This window comes from Engraulis encrasicolus, chromosome 15, assembly GCF_034702125.1.
Source record: "Engraulis encrasicolus isolate BLACKSEA-1 chromosome 15, IST_EnEncr_1.0, whole genome shotgun sequence".
Taxonomy (NCBI): Eukaryota; Metazoa; Chordata; class Actinopteri; order Clupeiformes; family Engraulidae; genus Engraulis; species Engraulis encrasicolus.
In genome coordinates, this window is record NC_085871.1 from 6,803,828 (window position 1) to 6,825,928 (window position 22,101).

Below are 22,101 nucleotides of genomic sequence, written 5' to 3' on the forward strand. Positions count from 1 at the left end.
TTGTTGTTGTTGTTGTTGTTGTTGTTGTTGTTGTTGTTGTTGTGAGTGCTTGCTATCAAGAGTAATGTGGTATGGATGTATTCACATGGAAATAACTCATCATAATTCATTCACAATATGACGGCATTGTTCATGGAAATCTGTTCAACAATGTAAAAACATTTTAATCACAAATGAGTCAATCGTTTATAATTGGAGATCAGGACAGCATTTCTGGAAAGTGCCGTTATTAGCCAGCTTGCAACTTAGTTGGCAATGAGCAAATGCATAGCATCCATTAAAGTAACAACGTTAGCAACAACATTTTCAAGAAACATGTGCCTGGTAAGCTGGGGTGTGTGTCCGTGTGTACCTTATTTAGTTGTTAAGGCCCCATCATGGTTTTTCCGTTTGTTGCTTTTGTAAAAGTCAGTTCTTGAGGACGGGTGGCTGGCTGGCTGGCTGAGCATGGCTGGCTGTCTGTCAGTCAGGTTCAGCAGTGTGATCCGCCATGTTTGGGGGAGGAGAGGAGGTGGGTTCTGGAGTGGAGTGGGACTCCCGTCAAGTCATAGAGCCTGAAATCACAGGGGGTGGGGGGGTGGGGGAGGAGGGGAGGAGAGGTAAGTGGCAGGTTTACGGTCATGGCTGTGGAAACGTGGAATGAATCAAGTCTGACCCTGGTAGTAAAGGATCACGGAAGCCTATAGCCACTTATTGCACTGTACTGACACCAAAAGTTATATAGCACATGGCACCATGCAATTGGCGCACAGATGGAAACATTACAATGATCTTCTTTATCCCAACATTTGTTTACAAGGTGACAACATAAAATGTTTTAAAACATTGACGAGGTATACATCTGTTTCATGACTCTTTCCGTCTGTGTCTTTTTCATGAAAAAAGGCGGCACCCAGCCAAATTCAACAGAGCCTAGCTTGGCAGCAACAAAGCATTTTGGTAAATGGCTTCCCTTTTGTCAGTTGACAATAGCTCTTCAATCATTCCAGGGATGCGACGACTTAAAAAACACATTTCTAAGTTGTAATTAATGATAGGCAGTAATTAAATTATCCATCTTCTCCCCACCACCAACACAAAACAAGTATGAAAAATAGCTCTTTGTGTTATTATTTGTTTGAGCACTCTTGAAGGTAGCTGGAGTAGCTGAAAGTACACAGTCATTTTCATGTGTTAATTCAACGCTTACATAGACACATTTAATTTAGCCGTGGTTATACTCTGTTAGTGCCGAATGAACACTATAGTATAGCACTCAACACACTTACAGGTGCTCAAACAAAATGGAGGACAGGTAAAGTCACTGCAGACTTAGCTCCTTAACAGGATAGTTGACGACTTAAAACACACACTTTTAACTAGGAATTAATGATACGGCAGTAATTAAATCATCCAATCCCCCTTACCCATCACAAAACCATGTATTTAAAATAACATAGCTCTTAGTGTCATTATTGTGGCACTTCTGAAGGTGTTGAAACAAAATGGAGTAGCGGGAAAGTGGGAAAGTGACTGCTGACTTGGCTGCAGCAGATGAGACTTGGCAGAGCGGGCTAATGGTTAGCAGAGGCTGGGTTTGTTTGCATGGGGAAGCAGCTGTCCTCTCTGTGGTGATTCTGTTAAAAAGCTCCTCCACTGGATGGGGCGCTGCGATGCCAAGCAAGGGCCCAGTGGGATCAATTACGGGGGCCTGTATACCGAGCGGCACCAACACTACACACCGCCTGCCTGCACTGGGCTGAGCCATGATCTGTGGCTTCCCTCACAATTGAAGCGGTCATTTATTGCGGCCGACCCCAATCGAAATGGCTTTTTATTTTATTTCATAGACTCTCGGACAAGCAACATTCTTACTTTCACGTTTGTCCATACACCCATGCACTGAGACATTCATTCAGATATCCAAAGGAGACAAACACTCTGTAAATATTGACTCTGACATTCTGTTTTACTTGTTTTCATGTTTGTTTGCCCACAAACCCATGCAATTGTGACAACAGAGAAAATCATTCAGATGTCCAAAACAGACAAACATTTTCTAAACGTTTTGTACTTCATTGATTTTAGTGACCTAAGAAGCCCGAAGCCTGGAAAAACTTTGGATTCTTAACACTTCAGAGAACGCCAGACACACCATTTTAGAGTTGCACATTGAATGAGCTTTTAAAGAAATAAATAAAAAATAAATAGTGTAGTGTCTCATTTGAGTCTTGGGAATGTCTGGGGCTGTGCTGATGAGCCACCTTCAACTCTCTCATGTGATGTCTGCTGTGAAATAACCCTGATTACAGTAATCAGCCGCCTTTTTACAAGTGCACACCAACGGCTCAGGTCTCCCTACAGCAGCTAAATATCCTCATCATTGTGGTGGTAATAGAATGGCTGATTAAGTGTCTAGGTACTTGGAGAAGTTGTAATCACTGCATTAGCTTCAACAGGCATGTATATTGAATACATAGTCACTTCAAAACTCTTCAGAGAGTGGTGCATACAGTATAGAACATTTCTGGTTATGACCTGCCCTCCATATTGGAGTTATATGAGGCAAGATGCATTGGGAAGGCCAACAAAAAATCTTGAACGATCCGAGCCACCCCAACCATGAACTATTTGAGTTATTACCAACGCATGCTGAAAACAGCCAAGGCCCTTTTTTGACAGATTCACACACACACATGCACGCACGCACGCACGCACGCGCACGTATGCACAACCACACACACGCACGCACGCACGCACGCACACGCACACACACACACACGCACGCACGCACGCACGCACACGCACACACACACACCTTTACATAATGAGCAGTTTACTGGAGACGTGGTGGGTTACAATTACTTATGCCCTGAAAATAAGACACCACTTTGGTGACACTGCACCCAGCAACACAATAAAAACACAATACTGGAGTCATACCTTACAAACAATGTCTACTTTAAAAAGGGGTCATGTAGTGGGATGTTGAGATGGCACTGCCATGGACTGTGTGAAACATATTAAATCTGAGACATTTTATTAGTCCTTTTAGAGTGTTTCTAAATTTAATTGCATACAGTATAACAACACAGTATAATAACACTGTAGGCTGCATACCTGACCCTAATTGTAATCATAGCCTTTGTAGTACTAACCCATGCTGCAGTTCCTATTGTTATTCCAATCTTCATTGTACTGTACTTGAGGATGTGGATACGTAACAAGGGCCATGAAATAAAGTGTAGCCCAATGTGAGTAGTGCTAAATGGGCTTCATGATAATGCAGGAGCTCTACCTTCCCTCTTTAAACACCTTTTTTGTATGTCTGGCGCTTAAGCGTAGCTCTCCTTATTAAACTCTCTGATTCCTTCAGATAACTCGCCGAGATTAGACTTTTCCATCAATATTCATTCCTACAGGGAGTGCTGGAGGAGAGAGAGAGAGAGAAGCCTTTTCTCTCACTTAATACACCAGTAAAATAGAGGTGCCTGTCATAACTCACAAAAGCATTTTGTAACGCAACAGGGATTTTAAAAAAGAGCAACAGGCTAAATTAAATGAAATATCAGATATTTATGTACACATCTTTTGCAATTATAATGCATGGTTCCTTGGACAATTTTCATCTAATAACACACCATGCAGAGAAAGTGATAAGGCCTCAGAAAAGACAAATACAAAAGTAATCTAGAGATTCTGGCCAATCTGTTGATTATACAAGTCTTGATATAGTGTGACATTCAGCAAAGTACATGCAGCTAAAAATACAGTTCCCCATGTTTAGGTGGAATATCAATTCTTATCCATCCCATTCTCAGGTGTGTGCTTTTCTCTCTCTCTCTCTCTCTCTCTCTCTCTCTCTCTCTCTCTCTCTCTCTCTCTCTCTCTATCTCTCTCTCTCTCTCTCTCTCTCTCTCTCTCTCTCTCTCTCTCTCTCTCTCTCTCTCTCTCTCTCTGTGTCTCTCTGTGTGTCTCTCTCTCTCTCTGGCCCCTGCCATAGCGTAATGCTAATATTTGGCAGTGTTTGCTGTGCGCCGCATAGTCAGGTCAGACAGTGATGGATGGGAGCCTGCTGAATGACACTGTCTCATATACAGCCGAGCCCAGTCATTGACAGTCTTCTTGATTCATTTACTTTTGCGTGGGGAACATCTTTCTACGCTAACGGCCAAGCACCTCTCCACCATCTACCGAGAATACAAATGAGCACTGGGGGATTTTTGATGTTGGCAGCACTGTGGACTGCAACTGCAGTATCATATACGTCCCAATATTTTAGAACTGATATATATATATATATATATATATATATATATATATATATATATATACGTAAATAGGATTGGAAGAGCATCAAAAGGATTTTGAACTGTAAATTAAATTAACAAGATATGAATATGCTGGCTTGTCTCGTGCTTTTGGTGAAAATGAGCATTTAAATCATACTTTTCCCCATAATCTCAGCTAGGACATTATCCTTATGTGATGGTTTCATAAATGTAGCCTACTTATTGGATAAGAATGACTAAGGATGGAAATCCTGAAATGCTTTTGCACTGTCCCTCAAGCAGAATAGCCTACTAAACATCACATACAGTAGACACACAGACACAGAGAAGCTGAAGGAAAGAATGAGAAGACTGAGAATGAGATGAGATAGAATGAAAGAGAGAGAGAGAGACAGATAGATAGAGAGAGAGAGAGAGAGAGAGAGAGAGAGAGAGAGAGAGAGAGAGAGAGAGAGAGAGAGAGAGAGAGAGAGAGAGAGAGATACAGACAGACAGCGACAGATAGACAGACAGCGATAGATAGATGGATGGAGATAGACAGAGAGATAGAGAGAGAGAGAAAGAGAGAGAAAGAGAAAGTCTGGGGATATGCTCTCTACTTTTCAAAGGCGATCCCTGGTCTGACAGACCATACATCAGTCTTGGTCCTGACAGCTACCTTAGCCGTCTGGCTGGGCCACTGACCACACACCTGAAATATGGAGCGTGTGTGAATGCTTGTCAGCTCACTTGGCAACGTCAAGCATCTCCTGATAAACATCGGGTCAACTTCAGCAGCTATGAAATAATGGCTCCTCTTTTTTTACTCTCAACATCAACATCTGTCATAAATAACAGATTAACGCATTTGGCCTCCAAAATCTCAGATAGGGAGCTTTATCTGTGAACACATGGGTATAAAAAACATGGGTAGAGAAGACCATTCTCAATTAGATAAAGAGGTGTCGTTCTATTCACTATGGCTGAATTTGAACAATATCTAAGAAAAATCACACCGTTGCAAGGTATATGACTCACTTGCAATGTTTTCCGCTCTTGTCTCGACTCTGCTGTGACACCACACTAATAGCAACTGGGGAAGGAACATCTTTTCTGTGTCTCAGTGGAAATGATTAGCTGGAAATGATAAATGTTGTGTGGATAAAAAAATATGCAAATCCCCCGATGGTGACTACGTACGAGGCTCATTCCAGGTTGGTGTCAAAACGAGACCAGACAGCAGTGCGAAGTTCTGAATTATATATTATCTGCGGTGTGGGAGGAAAAAAAAGATCTATGGCCCCACAGGAGGTGATGAGGTCATGAGGCTATGATTAATGAATCATGATTAATTCTTGTCTAATGTCTTCATCAATTGTGCCTGAAGTTATTGAATCAGTGTTAACCCTGGCTAAAACATTTGTTGTTTCGGGGCCCGCTGAGAAAAAGAATATACAGAATTTATAAACACACCTCAACCGATTCTTTTAGTTGCTGGAGATGTGCCATCTGATGCTTTTTTAAATAGTGATTCGATGATGTTTGGAGTTTGCCGTTAGAGTTCACGGGGGTGACATTCATAGATGAATGAGAACATCGCATGACGAATGAGTTCTAATGAATAGCGCTGTAATTACGACGGGCGGCGTGGATGCTCGCGCTGTGCCCGTGATGCTGCTTCTGCTGCTGTAGCTGTTCCGTGCAGTGGGATCGAGGGTGGCTTCGCCGCTATACCTGCCGTGATCGCCCATCTGTTCCAATCATTAATGTTAAGGGCCTGCTTAATTCACTCTAATTGCCAGTGATAAAAAGATAAACAACGTGCATGGTGTTATTTAGAAAAGAGGAAGGGAAAAAAGAAAAAGGAAAATAATCTTCATCTGTTTTTTTTTAAGTCTTTCTTTACATTTGGGAAATAAAAGTTGCAAGCCCACACATGCAAATGAGCTTCCCTCAAGCAGTGAGCTTCAGAAACGGAGTCAGTATACCTACGTACATCCTAGGTTGCCACTCAAGACAATAACCCAATGAGACTGAGTAGAGAGTACTTGTACTCACTGTAGTGGTTTTGACCCGGCCTCCTGGTTGCGTACAAGTCCAGCCCGATTTATTTACTAGCAGGTCACAGCCTTCGTCCTCCAGGCAGGGGATCATCTCACACCACTGTTTGGTCCTCACAATACGAGCTGTGGAAGAAGAAGGTCAAATCATTACTTTAAAGTTGCACTTCATTTTACATTCCCTGTGACAGTAATGAGGTACAGTGTAACAGTGTATGTAACAACATGTGACTTTATGTACTTGCGCCATAAGGGTCAAGGTTAGCGTTAGCGATTAGGTATTAACAGTGTTCGTAGATAACATTACATGTTGATACATGTAGATATACACTGCAAAATAAAGTGAGTCTGTACATGTGCCCAAAATACCCTCTCAAAACACCAACAGTTTGGATTTGGGTGAGTTGTGGACCACCATTCTGCTTGTTCATGTTAGATGGAAGAAAGCACTTTTGTCAGTTGGTCTACTGAAAGTTCTAAAGTCAACCACCTGGCAGGTGTCAACAACTGCCGGATTCAGAATGTTGCTGTTTGTCGGGGCAGTGTAGAAGGAAGCAGCTTTTGTGGATCACAACAAAGGAGCACCTCAATGTCCAGGTGATTGACTTGACTCATCTCCTGGTACAGCCGCCCTCCATGGCTCTGCAGCATTGTGAAGGAGCACACACATGTGGTGCGAGCGGGCTACTGGTAGAGAGGGCAGCCTGCCAGTGATTCACATGACCTTGGCTATGCACGGCACAATCCGAGAGAGGAGGGACCACCACGGCACGGGGAGCAGGGGAAGGGCCAGGACTAGAGCTCCTTAAGCGATAGCATGCTCTCAGCTTCTAATACACAAGCCATCATTTCACTCATTATTTCATATTTCCATAAGGCTCCTTTGCCACCATTGCGCTTCAACAAGCAGTGGGGGAAGGGCTAAGAGCTACTCATGCTCTAGTTTATCACATGGCTTCTAATACATGAGCCTTGATTTCACTGATTACCTGTATTTACCATTTCCATGGACACATAAGGGAGGAGATGGTGACATGGTGACATGCCTCAGAATGAAATTGAAAGGACATCTCGGAACACCATTCACTGCAGAACAGCACAAGTCAAATTTCTTCTACAATCTAGAAAGTAGTATTCCAAATTGCCTGGTTCTGTGATTATAAACTGAGTCATTTCACTAACTGCTCTACCTGGTTGAATAATGGTGGAAATTTCAGTAGCTCTAATACCCACAGTAGCAGGAACATTTCTGTTCATTTCTGCAGCTACAGTCACTACAGTCATACCCAAAACTATGACCGCTATTGAATATAACCAGACACAGACTCGTAGAATGTCAAATATCCTGGAATGCCATGGAGACATTCTTTCTATAGGATACCATACCTGTGAAGGTACGTACGTCTTCACTTATTATGGTAAGGACAGCCTGACTCAATGTTAATGTCCAAATGACAGTTGGTGGAGTATTTTTTCCTATAAATACCTGCAGCGGATGGAGGTCCACACACAGCAAAGCAGGACGAGAGCTATAAATGTAAAATGTAAAGCTCGGCCTCCTTACAGCATGATCATACAGCACTTGTCAAAGCATCAATACAAGTGGACACAAATTGCAATAAAACATAACAAGACATCATCGTGAGGAGGACCACAATGATCTTACGACGTTTAATCAAAACACAGAGCTACAAAGTAGCTCCCTAATCAAGGCTATTTGAAGACTGAGTGAGGGCTGATCATACAAAAATGTCTATTTATAAAAAGTAGGCCATTTTAACACAGCTGCATTTGCATACCATGACACCGGAACTGGCCCTTGGAGAGAGGTAGAGGAGAGAGGGAGAGACAAAGAGAGAGAGAGCGAGCGAGTAAGAAAAGAAAGGGGGAGAGAGAAAGAAAAAGAGTGCATGTCTGTGCGTGTGTGTGTGCATGTGTGTGTGTGTGTGTGTGTGTGTGTGTGTGTGTGTGTGGGTGTGGGTGTGGGTGTGGGTGCGTGCGTGCGTGTGTGTGCACGTGGGCGCGTGTGCCTACATGGGAATACAAGGAGAGACTATATATTTTACTCTTCATACAGTACTTCACCTATTCTTATGGATATATTATTTGTAGTTAGCATATACATATCTATTCTTAATGCCTACCACACTCAAAGAAATTACAGAAAACAATTAAATGAGCTAATTTTTTTCTGTGCTATTTTGGACATGCCATAAATTTCATAGAAGTGAAATAGGTTTCGAGAAGTCAAATACATCTTATCTTGCCATTTTATCCACATGACATATAAAATGTACTCCATGTTAAGAATCACTTATCCTGATTATCTTCTAATAATTATTTCCACGGCAAAATATCTATAACGAATTGAATCCCAATTATAGTTTTTTATTTACTCCTAACTAACAAGATGATTATAGTCTTTCTGTATGATGCTGATTTCAGATCTGAGGCATCATCCGATCCTCTTTATTCACCATCATATAATTTACTTTGGTCTTGGGAAAGGAAGTTATTAAAATCACTTCAATTGAATAGGAAAGAAAAAAAGTTATCTAAGTGGCATAGTATAGAACATTTCTAAACATGCCACCCAATCCTGGAGGTTAATTGCACACGCTGACTGCTGTTTTTTTCATGTCCCTCTTTAATCCGGTTTGCAGAAAAAAATGTTGCTTGATGTAATGCAGATTTGACTTTTTTGTGTTGTGCTTTTGTGGGTGGCAGTTTGCTTGTGTGCAATCAGACACTAGGGCTAATTACGGCACATTTGCATTTGGCTCGTTGCGGGCGTGTGTGTGTGTGTGTGTGAAAATCCGAGCGCTTCAAGGAGACAAGAAAGGCACGATCACTCCTAATTGTGAATCTAATGGAAGAATTTAAAGCACCAGTAATCAAGGCAGCGGAGCAGTGCTTTGAGGCACACGGGCCGCTATGCTCTGTAGTGCTACTGCTGCTACTGCCGCTGCGGCTGCTGCTGTTGGCTTCTCACACAATGGCCATACAAGAGCACTCAATTATCCCTGCCACAGTCCGCTGTACATTCGAAAGTCCCACCAGCTGCCGACAGATAAATCAATTCAATACAAAACGCAGAGGCCCCCAGTTCATGATGGATACGTGTCAGCAGGAGAAGTAATTGAGCTCGGCCTCAGAGAAACACACAGAGAGAGATAGTGAGAGGGGAGCAGGGAAGGGAGGGAGAGAAATGGAGATAGGCGACACGGAGAGACAGAGGGAGAGAGACAGAGACATTGAGATTGAGAGACAGAAGGGAAAGGAAGAGAAAGAGAAAGAGAAAGAGAACGAGAGAGAGAGAGAGCAAGAGAAAGAGAAAGAGAAAGAGAAAGAGATAAAGGGAGAGAGCAAGAGCAAGAGAAAGAGAAAGACCAGGGGGAAGAAAAGAGCAAAAGGGACATTCTGAGACCTCTAATTCTGATATGGTGGTCTGCTCTTGGAGAAAACAGACAAAGCTACCACTACGGTGTGTTGAGGAGAGTGTGGAAACAAAACAGATAGCAGACCGTGACTACTGATATTGTCCTTGACATTTCCAACACCGGTGCTGCGAGGCAAGTTAAGGGAAGTTGATCCGATATCTGAATTACAGTGTAGCAAAAGATAATGGCTGATAAAGCCCCAGTGTGAAGCCTTGTTTAATAAGGTGATACGTCCTCCCGGACTGTTTTGCGTCTGCCAATTTGATTGTGATAGCCTGTTAGCCCCAATTATTAAAGCAATTGACCATAAAACAGGAGGGGGGGGGGGGGGTGGGGACCAGCGATCGCTCTCCGAGGACAGGCGCACATTTAAAACCGCGCCAGTCTCAGACTTATCTGATCCCGTATATCAATGACATACTTTTCCCAGCTAATTTAGGCCTTGGGCGAAGAAGACTTTAATCCATTACATTACTCGAAACACATTTTCATTCAATTCCGTCACCACGGTGATGTCCAACACCATGGCAACAAACAGAGAGAGAGAGAGAGAGAGAGAGAGAGAGAGAGAGAGAGCGAGAGAGGGAAGAAGGAGGAGGCTGTACGGCGGAATGTTATGAAATAAAAACAACCCCCCCTTCTCCTCTAATCTGCCTCGGGGAAGGCATCAGTGCACAGTTCATCTTGCGGCGATAAGAGGGGAATAACATCATTACACCCTCAGTGGGACACTATCTCAGTGAAATGGTATATCACACTCATGTCAACAGCCGGGAACCCTGGGTAATAAATCCTTGCCGTAATGCCGGGGCTAGGAGCAAGCGGGCCCCCTGTAGGAACTCCAACCGGTGCTGCTGCTGCTGCTACTGTGGCGGCTCTCTCCCTTTTGTCGACGCTAAGATGCGATCTGATGATTATATCAAATAAATCTGAGGCAGGAACAGCCACCATCAGCAGTCTCTGTGCACTGCGGCTCAGCTTGAACCGATACCGGGGGCTTACATTACACTTATTGTTGCCACGCAGCTTTGAACAAGCATTTTGTTTAGTTTCTTTTTAGTTTTTAGTCTCAGACCCCCCACCTTCACAGGCTGCTCTAGTACCCCCCCCCCCCCCCCCTTTTTAATGCCCTACCCCAGCAGCCGCAGTAATCAAATCCTGCATGAGAGCACAAAACAAGCCGTAGCATCTTTAAGTGCTTTTAATATTTACAGCGTGCTCGCGGCTACAGAACAAACCGACCAAAGGCTCTCACACCCCCCGCCCCTCTGCCTCGGACCTTGAATCAAGCCATTGGAGGGGGGTCCTGCGAGAGATAAGACTCAGCATAATTTTGGCAGAGGTAATTACGAGGCCGTGCATCACAGTGGCGGTGTGAGGAGGTGGGGTGGTCCCCGGCATCCAGCAGCTATGTGTGTGTGCTGGTTTCCCCGAGCAAAGGCTGCTGTATGCTGCTACTGTGGTGGTAGCGGTGGTGGTGGAGGTGGCCCCTGCAGTCTCAGAAGCCCAGGCCTGGTGGCTGGAGTCCCTCTCCGGGGAGGGAGGCTGCTTGCTGGCCCCGTGCCCGCCCACACCGCTTGGCCTTACATTAGCATGCACGGCGGAGGGCCTGCTCGGTAATGACAGCTCAAAGACCCTTTTAAGCAAATTTGGTGTGTCTTAATTTCACACGGGCGTTTCAGAACACGGCAGGCCATTGTCGGTCGCCTAGCCCACTACCTCACCACCAGGCCACCCTCCCACCCTTACCGCCACCTCCCCGTCCTCCTCTCCCAAGTTATGGGGCCCTGCAGCAGGAAAATGCCCCTTCATCGAAGGGACCAGTCTAAAAAAGAAGAAAAAAATGGAGAAAAAAATACTCTCCACAAGAGCTCGCTCTCTTTAGTGGCACGGTCAAACAAAAGAGTTTAAAAGGCCGTAAAAAGGGCACAGAGACAAAAAAATCCCTTCACAAAAATACCCTTTCATATTACATTCAACAGCCCAATCTGCAGTAGTCTACACTAATTAAGTCTACTGCCGTGGGAAAAAAAAGAATGGAACTACAACTCCACTTGCAGTGAAAGCAAAGACGTTCAGGAGGTTGCAGATGTCGGATCTTGAATGTAGCCTACAATGCGAAGAAAAATGAAAAGAAAAAAAAATGTGTCTGTGTAATTAGCCACAAGCTCCTTACAGCCCACTGCATGATTCTCATGTGATTATTCCGCCCGTTTGGTGGACTTGATGAATGCCTGGTCTGAAACCTGTCAGGCGCTTAAAAGCCGGAGGTTCTGCCAGAGCTGGAATGTGTCACAAATGGTTTTTTGCAATCGTGTATGTAATTTCTGGCCCTAGTTTTTCACAAATGATGCACTGATGCGTTTGCAATGCTCCTCTAGCTTACATCGGCTTTATACGTGTTTACAAAGTTTACAAATTCCATAGTGCCCCCCCGTTTGTCCTGTTTTTCTTTCCCCTACATGACTCAAGCGAATCTTCGACACTGAAAAATAACATGCAGCAGATTGCCAAGTTAATTTATGCTATGCTGTTGTGCATTTCAATGCATTTACAGCGGCGTTCCGTAAATGCCAATTGGGTGACTAATTGGCAGGGCATGTGGATGGGCGGCTAGACGATCCCGGTGCCCATTTCCCCTGTTAGCGTCTCCTCGGGCCATCGAGCGGGCACACCAGGAAGTCGCGGTCGCCGAGATGGGATCCTGAGTGATATCACCGACTCGCAGATGTGCTGTGACATTTCAGTCCCGTCAGCCCGCAGATGCTGTAAGCCAGGCGGAGGGAGAATGTCAACCAGAACAGGAACTGCCTGCTCGGTGGAGAGATCATTTCATAAAGACCAGAGCGTCTGTCGGTGGCCTAGTAGTGGCATCTGTGCATTGACGCCATGCAGTGGAGCCTAAAGCTAACTGTACCTGACTCAGCATTTGGTGTCATGAACGTATACAGCAAAAATATTATAACACAATACTCGTTGTTACAAACTCACCTGAAATCAGAGGCAAAACAAAACAGCCCCCCCCAAAAAACTTGATCTCCTCTGCAGATCCGTCTCACTTCCCAGGCCTGGGACCAGTGAAAGTGACCCTGACCTTAATGAGAGGTGCACTGCACGGCGCAGTATGCAGTGCTCCACACTTCATAATCCGGCTGACAGATGTGTGGCATCGCTGGCATGGTTTTCCGTGTTAATGAGGAAAACACCCTGCGCTGCCATACAGCCGGTCCCCCAGGACACCGACCGCACACCCCATCTGACATCTCTCACAGCCCAGCAAACTCATTCATCTCCCTTGACCTTTACTGCCTGTCTAATTTATTATACAATGTACAGACTTCTTCCTTCGTACACTGTTTTTAAAAAAAAACTTTGCTACATGTGAAATCGTTGCACGCTGTTGAATGTTTTAATAACAGTGACATTGACGTTATTCATTGGGTTTCACCACCCCAAATATAGAAACTAGATCAAAGAAATAAGCAAATTATCTCCTCAGGGGTAGCTTCGTGTTTTCTTTTCTGTGGGAGGCAAACTCTCAAGTCGCTGATCGTCCTGGCTTACTTAAGCGAGAGAACGGTCCTCTTTGTGGAAAATGGAACCGCAGACAATATTTTATATATTACATTACATTACCTTAAATTATTACATTACATTACATTGCATTTGGCAGATGCTTTTTAACCAAAGCGACTTACAATCGAGGACATGATCATAGCCAACATCACAAGTAGAAACAAAGTGCCCAGGAGATATACAGAAGAACAAGTGCAGATGCTAAGAAGGGTTAGATATTTTCTAAGGTACACCCAAGTAGTACACACAAGTAGAATATTACACAATAGAGCTCCGAAGCCGTGACATCAACTTGTATGCGGCGGATTAGCATTTAATGACATCCGTTTCCTAACCGAATTCCCACAATGTTACGGGCCATAGGAATTCAGGTTCGGCAAAAATATGAGACAGCCGTCAACAACCGACATTCGCGTGTACCCGCATCCTTCCCTTATAAGTGCCAGGTACAGCACAATCACATGGATGTGTTTACCAAACGAAACATAAAGGTACTAAAGTAATGTTGCTATCCCAAAGCTAAAAGGAGAATTTTCAGAACTACAGATATCATATCACAGCCCTTCACTTCCTTAAAAATATCTGTGCTCTCGTCTCGCGTGAGCTTCCCATTGTAAAGACGGTTGCATAAGCAAACTTCAGTTCGATGGTAAGTTTTGAAATTATATTGCTAAACCAAGGCAATTGGATTTAATGCAGTAATGGTGTTGTTTAAGTTTAAACGAAAGAGTGTTGCCAGGAGTGAAAAACTGCATGTATTAGGGCATGTTTAGGAATATTTCCAAGTCTCGTATGAAAGTAAAGTGTGAGTCGGTTACCATGGATACGGCGAGTGAAATGAATATCTCTCGAGTGAAATCTCCTTCCTGTAGTCTGCCTGTTTTCCCGCTTTAGCATTTAATAGCAACTTCGTATTTATGTCGGCGTTTGACACAAAAATCATGTCATCCCTACAGCCTATTTGTAATACCCTCGTCAGTTTGCGGGGGTTCGTGAATCGCGAGTTTGCACCCACACCTTATTTGAGACTGGTCCCCGTTCCATCTATTCCATTCCCCATCCACGTTCGCAAATGGGAACCGGAAAATCCTTAAATGCTAACAAGAAATACTACAGTCTGCTACATGTTTCCGGGTGACTTCGGAGCTCTATTAAGACTCAAGTAAGCGAGATGTTACATTTGCCCAGCATGTGGTCTACTAAATCTGATCGCTCACTAGGATTGCTATTGTAGTGTGCTGAAGACTTTTATTGCCACAGAATACAAGACATTGCATAATGATACAAGGGCAAACACTGTTGCATACCAATATGTGATTATTTCATGAAGAAAGTGCAACCTATTTATTCAAGAGCCTCGATTCTGTTGTATATATTTGTTTGTCCCCACCTCAAGATGTTTTTATTCGCCTTTTTCCAGCTCAATTTCTTAGAGTGTCTGCAGTAATTCATTGTGGCGCTTAGTGCTGAAGATCTGTCTGATTGCCTGGTCGCACTGCACATTTTAAAGGTAAATGGTTAAATGACTCGAGCTCGGGCGATGAATTGTTAAGGTCTCCATTAAGCATGAGCGATATCCAGGTCCCAGCTGTGCGTTGCTGCTCGGGAAGACAGAAGTGGAGAGCAGAGGAGAGAGGGGAGAGGAGTGAAAGAGATGCAAAAAGGGGAGAGGAGAGAAGAGGAGAGTAAAGGAGAGAAGAGCAGGGCGGAGGAGAACAGAGGAGAGGAGAGGAAAGGGGAGCAGAGGAGATAGGAGCAGGGCGGAGAAGAGGAGAGGAGAAGAGGAGAGCTGAGGAGAGAAGAGCCGGGTGGAGGAGAGGAGAGGAGAGGAGAGGAGAGGAGAGGAGAGGAGAGGAGAGGAGAGGAGAGGAGAGGAGAGGCGGTACCGTACCAGTCTCCTGAGCCCCAGTGGTCTTGACCCAGTTAAGGCGGGCGCTGACGGATGACCGACGCAGAGACCAGTAGACAGGCTTTACTGAGACAATAAATGAGAGGGTGCCTCTGCCGGTAGTGGGGGAGCATTATTTATGTATTTAGAGTAATGCTTTGCTAAGCTTTTGTGCTCCCCTCCTTTCCCTCTATCCCCTCACTCCCTCCCTCCCCTCCATCCCCTCCTCTCTTACTCTCTCCCTCCCTCTGAAGTTGTCTGATCTTTCCCTCAAAAACCTGCTGCTGTTGCACCAGCATTAGCGGAGAAGGCAGCAGCAATGCTATATTCTTCCCCCGCACAACAACTTTTTCTTTATTAGCATCATTTTAATGATTTATTACCGTTTTTTTAGGACCGACGTACAGTACTTCTTAGATAATTTTCGCGTGTAGCTTCTCCTAATAAGATATACTTTTTTCGAAAACTTTGCACTTTATATGAAAGCCTCTTTGGATTTTCCATGACAACTCCCCCCTCTATAGGATTTTTCTCTCTGCGCTAATGAGGCCCAGGAGCGGTCTGACACACAACAATAGCTTGATTAATACATCTGTGATGAGCCATCATCACAGGGCACCATAAAATGCTAATCACAGTAATTGGATATGCCCAGCAAACAATAATGACATTTGGTAATTATCGGCTGCTGCTTAAGGATTCTTTTACCACTGTATCTCTGGTAGTTCAGCAACTCGGCTAATGCGTGTGTGTGTGCGTGCGTGCGTGCGTTTGAGTGTGTGTGTCTATGTGTGTGTGCGCACGTGCATGTGCGTGTGCACGTTGGTGCGTCTGTCTGTCTGCCTGTCTATGTGTCCGTGTGTCCGTGTGTCTGCGTCTGCTAGTTGCCGAAGTGCCTTAGAGTTCTAACTTGACATTTAAGGGAATCAGCTTGAATCAATAGCAAAGGTTACTGCAACAATGCCCTGAGGTTTGCTCATGCTAAGTGTCTCAAGCCTGGCAGCAACCAAACCATTTGTCTGCTTGATCTCCTGACCACTTCTGAGTCCTATCGATCCGGAGGGTGAAGCTTTGAGGTATGCGGGAACTGCAGATGCTTTTTGTTGTGTTTTATTTATTTATTTATTATTTATTTTTCCAGAGCAGATCTCAGTAGGCAGAAAATAATCACTATGGGAGAGATTAACCACAAAAAAAAACAGATAATAAAAATGCACAGAGCTCTGTTTATAGGCTTTGGCAGGCACTACTTTTAAAGCCTGCTGTTTTAGGGTTATCCGGCTACGTTAAAAAAGAGAACTATGGACTTAACCTCCCTGAAAACGCCAATAATGTATCACTGGCTGTTTTTATAGCGCGACTCATAAGATCTACCTATAGTATTCACGGCTCCTCCACAGCTGAGCAGCGGTGGGGTAAACCATTATGAGGTCCATCATGCAGTATGAGGGCCTTGTTCCAGAGCATGGTAAACAACTAATCAATAGCTCATTTGTCATTTCGGTCTAAGGGAAACAAGTTTTCTGCCACCCACTTTTCCAAACCAAATGAACCCAATCAATCGTGGCTACCCCACAGAGACGCATGAAGGCGAGATTGAGGTGATACTGCATGGGGAAAATGCTGCCCATATTCTGCCTCTCTCTCCCTCCCTCTCTCTCTCTCTCTCTCTCTCTCTCTCTCTCTCTCTCTCGTTCTCTCTCTCTCTCTCTCTCTCTCTCTCTCACACACACACACACACACACACACACACACACACACACACACACACACACACACACACTTTCCTTCTCTCTCTCTCTCTCTCTCTCTCTCTCTCTCTCTCTCTCTCTCTCTCTCTCTCTCTCTCTCTCTCTCTCTCTCTCTCGCTCGCTCTCTCATCCTCTCCCCCATTTATTTTGTCTGTGCAGTGGAATTAACTTTCCCTATTTTCTCCTCCCCAGTCTGGAGTGGTGGGCTTTAAAATACACAGAGGGAAGGAAAAGGGGGAAGAGAGAGAGAGGGCGTTGGTGGTGCTCCCTGTTCTGCTCTGATGGCAAGTTGTGTTTAAGTGCAGAGCAGAATGTTCTTGTCACAGGGGCCGGCCCTGACTGGGACTGGCAGGTGTATTACAGTATTCCTCCGTGCCACATTGTCCCTGGACACATTCAAAGGCGAACCCCCACAACTCGCCGTGTGGCCGTCCGCTGAGCCAAGTGGCTGCCTGGTTTTTTTGTTTGTTTTATGTTTTTTTTTTACATTCCGTCATTTTCTTTCCTTTGCCTGTTTTCAAAGTCATCCCATCTGATTCTGGGGTGCAGTTCTCGAAACCATAGTTGCCAACTATGTTAGCTACTGTTAGCTATGTTAGCTAATGTTGTTCGCAATGCAATTTCCCATTGTCAACTACCGAAGTTGCTAACAGGCTAACAACTACGCTTTCGAGAAATGCACCCCTGTTTTCTTCTCTCTGCCTTTGTTTACCTACTCCACTGTCTCTCGTCCCCTCCTCTCATTTTCACTCATGCCTTGCCACAAAGCTAACCACTCTCACTGGTAAGTGTTACACCTTGATGCAGTGTCAACCCATATAAGTCTCATTCAAGGGACAGACCAGCTGAGCGCTCGCAGCTGGAGAAAGGGAGGGAGAGTTGAGAGAGAGAGAGGGAGAGAGAGAGGGAGAGAGAGAGGGAGAGAGAGAGATAGAAAGAGAGAGAGAAAGAGAGAGGGGGGGGAGGGGGAAGAGAGAGAAACAGATGAGGCTTTTCAAACTACTTTCGTCCAGAAATAGTCTTTGTGTGGCACAGCGAGTGTTTAAGTTATGGATTATCGTGGAATGGTTGCCAGTAGGTTTTGCAGTAATTCATCCACTTGCAAACCCCGGCATGAAAATGGATATAATGTCTGTTCTGGGAGAGGAGAAGGACCAATCAGACCTGCTTACTGTCAAGGAGTTTTTTCTTTCTCTCTCTCTCTTTTTCCCTGAATCCTAAAAGCCTCTGCCCAGAGTGATGGACGACAGTAATTTAGGGAGGGAAGAATCAGGACATGGCTTTTCTAAAATCTCAACAACGGCTGGGCTTGAGCCCTGTCTCACCCAATCAGCAAAAGCTCCTCTAGCGTTGCCCCGGCAACAGATCCACACTTCTGACACTGACAAGCAGGGGAGAGAGAGAGAGTATAGCAAGAGGGGCCGGCGGGGGAGAGAGAGAGGGGGAGTGGGAGAGAGTGTGCCAACCACCAGGCATATGCAACACTGGCACAATAAAGCAATTTCTATTCATTCATTAAGGCTGGATTAGGGGGAAAAAAGAAGAAGGGGAGGAAAAAAAATGCCACCACCATAAATATGTGACTGGAATTATGCTAACAGTAAGTCTCTGGTGGAAAAGCTCCCTGAGGCACCATGTTCCCTTCTCGTAGCCAGTTTGTTCTGTGTTGTGAAGCGGCTAGCTTCCCACAGGTATTAGCTTTCCTTTGCTCAGCGGGCTTTACCACATATCCATACCACCACCACCACCACCACCACCACCACCATCTCACCGAGCTTTCCACACAAGTCCCACCTCCACCTCCTCCACCCCATTCGAAGGATGTATTATCCATTCCAAAGCTGTGATGACATAGCAGTTCACCCGAGATGGATGAGCCCCCTGTTTCTTCTTCTTTTTCTTTTTCGTCCGCCCATCACAAATGTGCAGCGGATGCCTTGCTTTGCATCCTATTGTTTTCAGACCTGCTGCCATGACAGTGCCACCTCTAACAAATCCTGTTTAGGGCCGTGCAATGCTGTGCTAACCACCCCCTGGCAGTGCGGCTTCTTACTCGCAAGCTGTGAAATCCTGACACAGGCAGGCCCACAACTCAACAACCCAAAGCATGGTCCTTCTCCACGAAAAAAAAACAAAACAACAACGCTATTTTATCACAGACAGACATGTGTTTATGACCAAAAGCATATTCAAATCATTGTTACAGAACATAAAAGAAAGGCAATAGAGTATATGAGCATGAAACGACCTTCTTTTCCCCTCACCTCCCCTAACCCTCCCCTGCCATCCCCAGCACACAACCATCGTCACTTTGGATTGCCACAAAACATGGCGCTCGTCAACAGGCCCTGTGCCGCATTGCTTGCAGTGTTGTGCGGCGAGATCATTAATATTAATGGCGGGTGTAATTCCTCTAGATGACTATGGGCTGCTCGTGGTAGCCACTGCACAGCTGGACCTCTGAGCTCCCTCGCTCGCTCGCTCGGGGTGTCACGAGCAACTGCCTTCCCAGTGCAAGTCTTCATCCTCCTTCCCTCTCTCTCTCTCTGATGCTGTGGCATTTCCAATCCAGACCACTGTTTATTTTTAGGTATAGGTCGTTTTTTGGGGAGTGGGGGAGAGAGAGAAGGAGAGAATGAAGGGTAGAATGAGCTATTGAACCAGGGCTAATTACGAAAAGGCGCGTAGTCACTCTGGCAAAGTATGTGCCATCATTTGCCGTCGCTGCTGCCTTGTGACTTTGCATAGAAGCTGAAGCAGGGAGCAGACGCAGGAACAAAAGCATGAGTCACAATTTCTGGCAGATGAGACATTTTTCTGACTCCATTACAGAAAATCTATATTTACAGGACAGGAGAGAGAGAGAGAGAGAGAGAGAGAGAGAGAGAGAGAGAGAGAGAGAGAGAGAGAGAGAGAGAGAGACAGAGACAGAGACAGAGACAGAGACAGAGAGAGAGGAGGATGGAAAAAAAAGTCTCGCTCACAAAGGAAATACTCCCCTCCTCTCCTCTCCCCTCCCCTCATCACAGTCTTCTGTCACTCCTCTGATTGTCAGCTGGAATTTATGTGCTGCACTCAGAAGACCCCTCTCCAGGGTGACTAAGTACACGGGCGAGTCCAGCGCTTTTTTTTTTCTTTTTCGAAAGGGCGACCTACTTTAACGCCCGGATCACGATGTGATATTTCCAGGCTAAGTGCCGTGCTCACGCGATGAGAGCCCGCAGCAGCAGGCGTTGAACCCCTGACCAAGAAGTTTAGGAGAGGCGAGGACGGGCCAAGCCATAGGTCACCACGCTGAAGACTCCCTGGCGCGCCTCCTTCCCTCCTCTCCTCTAACCTCCCCTCATCCTTCTCTCCATCCTCCCTTCCACTCCTCTCTTCTGTGCTCTCTCCATCAGCAGGTAGGTAGGAAGGCAGGCCGTCCTTCTTGGCTGCCCTACCTGAACACGCGGCTTATCTAACGTGGGCCCGCAAAAAAACAAAAAAACGGGGTTGATGGCTGACACTGACTGAACACACTATTAACTCAGCGCCGAGCGCCCCCTGAGTTTGTTATCATAATGGCTCTACTTTGAGGAGCCTATAACCTAATGAAAGAAACCTGCATCTGCAACCAATATTAATCCACACCTGATTTATGTGTCTTCCCCCTGCGCTGAAGGAGACGCCATTTGTATTCATTTACCTTGTACTATTTTTTTTTCACTGGATTTATTTTCCCCTCATATGCTTGTCAGCCACAGCTCTTTTTTATTATCTCTTGCCAGAGCAAAGAGTTCCATAACACCCTCTTACAGAAATTGCCCTCGCCTTGATAACAAAGGATGTGCACTTTCGACGGTCGGACGGGGAGGGGGAAAAAAAGGTCCGTTGTCGGGACCAGATGTGTGAAGGGTGGGATAATGATGTATGTCGTCCTGCTGTACGTCCTGCAGAGGGGACCCAATACGGCCCGTTTTATTACTGCCACACTGAGCAATCCCAAGGACAAAGCAAGGCACTGGCTTCCAGCTTTCAGCGTTCAGCTCCCTCTCTCCTCTCCTCTCTGCAGTGCTTCAGAGAACAATTAGACGAGAGCAGAAATACAACTGCTGGCTTTGTTCTTAGCCATTCTTTTCACTGCCACTTTCTGTGTTCTTTATTTCTTCATCTATTTTTTAGTATTTTGCATCAATCAATCAATCAATCAATCTATCTATCTATCTATCTATCTATCTATCTATCTATCTATCTATCTATCTATCTATCTATCTATCTATCTATCTATCTATCTATCTATCTATCTATCTATCTATCTATCTATCTATCTATCTATCTATCTATCTATCTATCTATCTATCTATCTATATGGCAATTCTTTCTCTCTCATTATTTCAGCCTCACATACTTCCTCATGTTGTTTTATGTCAGCCATCCTCCCTGGGTCCCAGCGTCATATCATGTTCCATGTACAGTAAGATGTAGGGGGGGCACTGACTCTCTTCGCTCCATCTCCAACTCCTATATGGCCTGCTGAAACCTAGCATTTTCAATCCCATGCACACAGCCAAACAGGGCCACTTACAGCTTCGACCGGGCCCAGGACAAAGCCTTCCCTACAGGGCCCCCCTACAAAGTCACCAGGACCAAATTCTGAGCTCTGGGCCTGGGGAAACTGTCCCCTTTGACAACCCCCTCTCTCCCGTCACTGAACGACTGCAGAAATTACAACATGGAGGAAGAGTACAAAGCTACAAACAAACACATGAATTATTTACGTAATTACCCATGTTCACATAACATTTGCTAACCAACCTTGCGCAATACAGATAAATTACAAAAGAATGGCAAAGAACAACAGCTACTAATGTCGCCAAAACAAAAGGCCCGTGTGTTTGCAAAGGTAGCACACAATGGGGAGAAGTGGAGCACTGCAGACAGTCAAGTGCACTTCCAAGCCAGACAAAAAAAAGAAAGCCACAACAGCAACTACCTAATTATGCATCTTATAATTTCAGTCACAATAGAGTGCCCCGGTATTATACCTCTCTAGCATGTAAATGCAGCTGTTGCCTTTCTGTTTTAATGAGGCAAATAAAAAATAATCACAGCGCTGCTCTCTTTTTTTTAAATTCGCCGAGCCAAATTACGATTTCA

At 45.0% G+C, this 22,101-nt stretch overlaps 1 protein-coding gene across 2 annotated transcripts in view; it reads right to left on the reverse strand.

The window, feature by feature from the left end:
• Window positions 1–460: 460 nt before the first annotated feature.
• Window positions 461–22,101, reverse strand: part of tafa5a (TAFA chemokine like family member 5a) — a 90,516-nt gene continuing 68,875 nt past the window's right edge. For both annotated transcript variants that reach the window (XM_063217864.1, XM_063217865.1), the window contains exons 3-4: window positions 6,309–6,436; window positions 461–554 (exon numbers count right to left, since the gene is read on the reverse strand). In XM_063217864.1, the coding sequence (XP_063073934.1) occupies window positions 546–554; window positions 6,309–6,436 (137 nt within the window). In that variant the 3' untranslated portion in view covers window positions 461–545. The remainder of the gene's footprint in view (window positions 555–6,308; window positions 6,437–22,101) is intronic.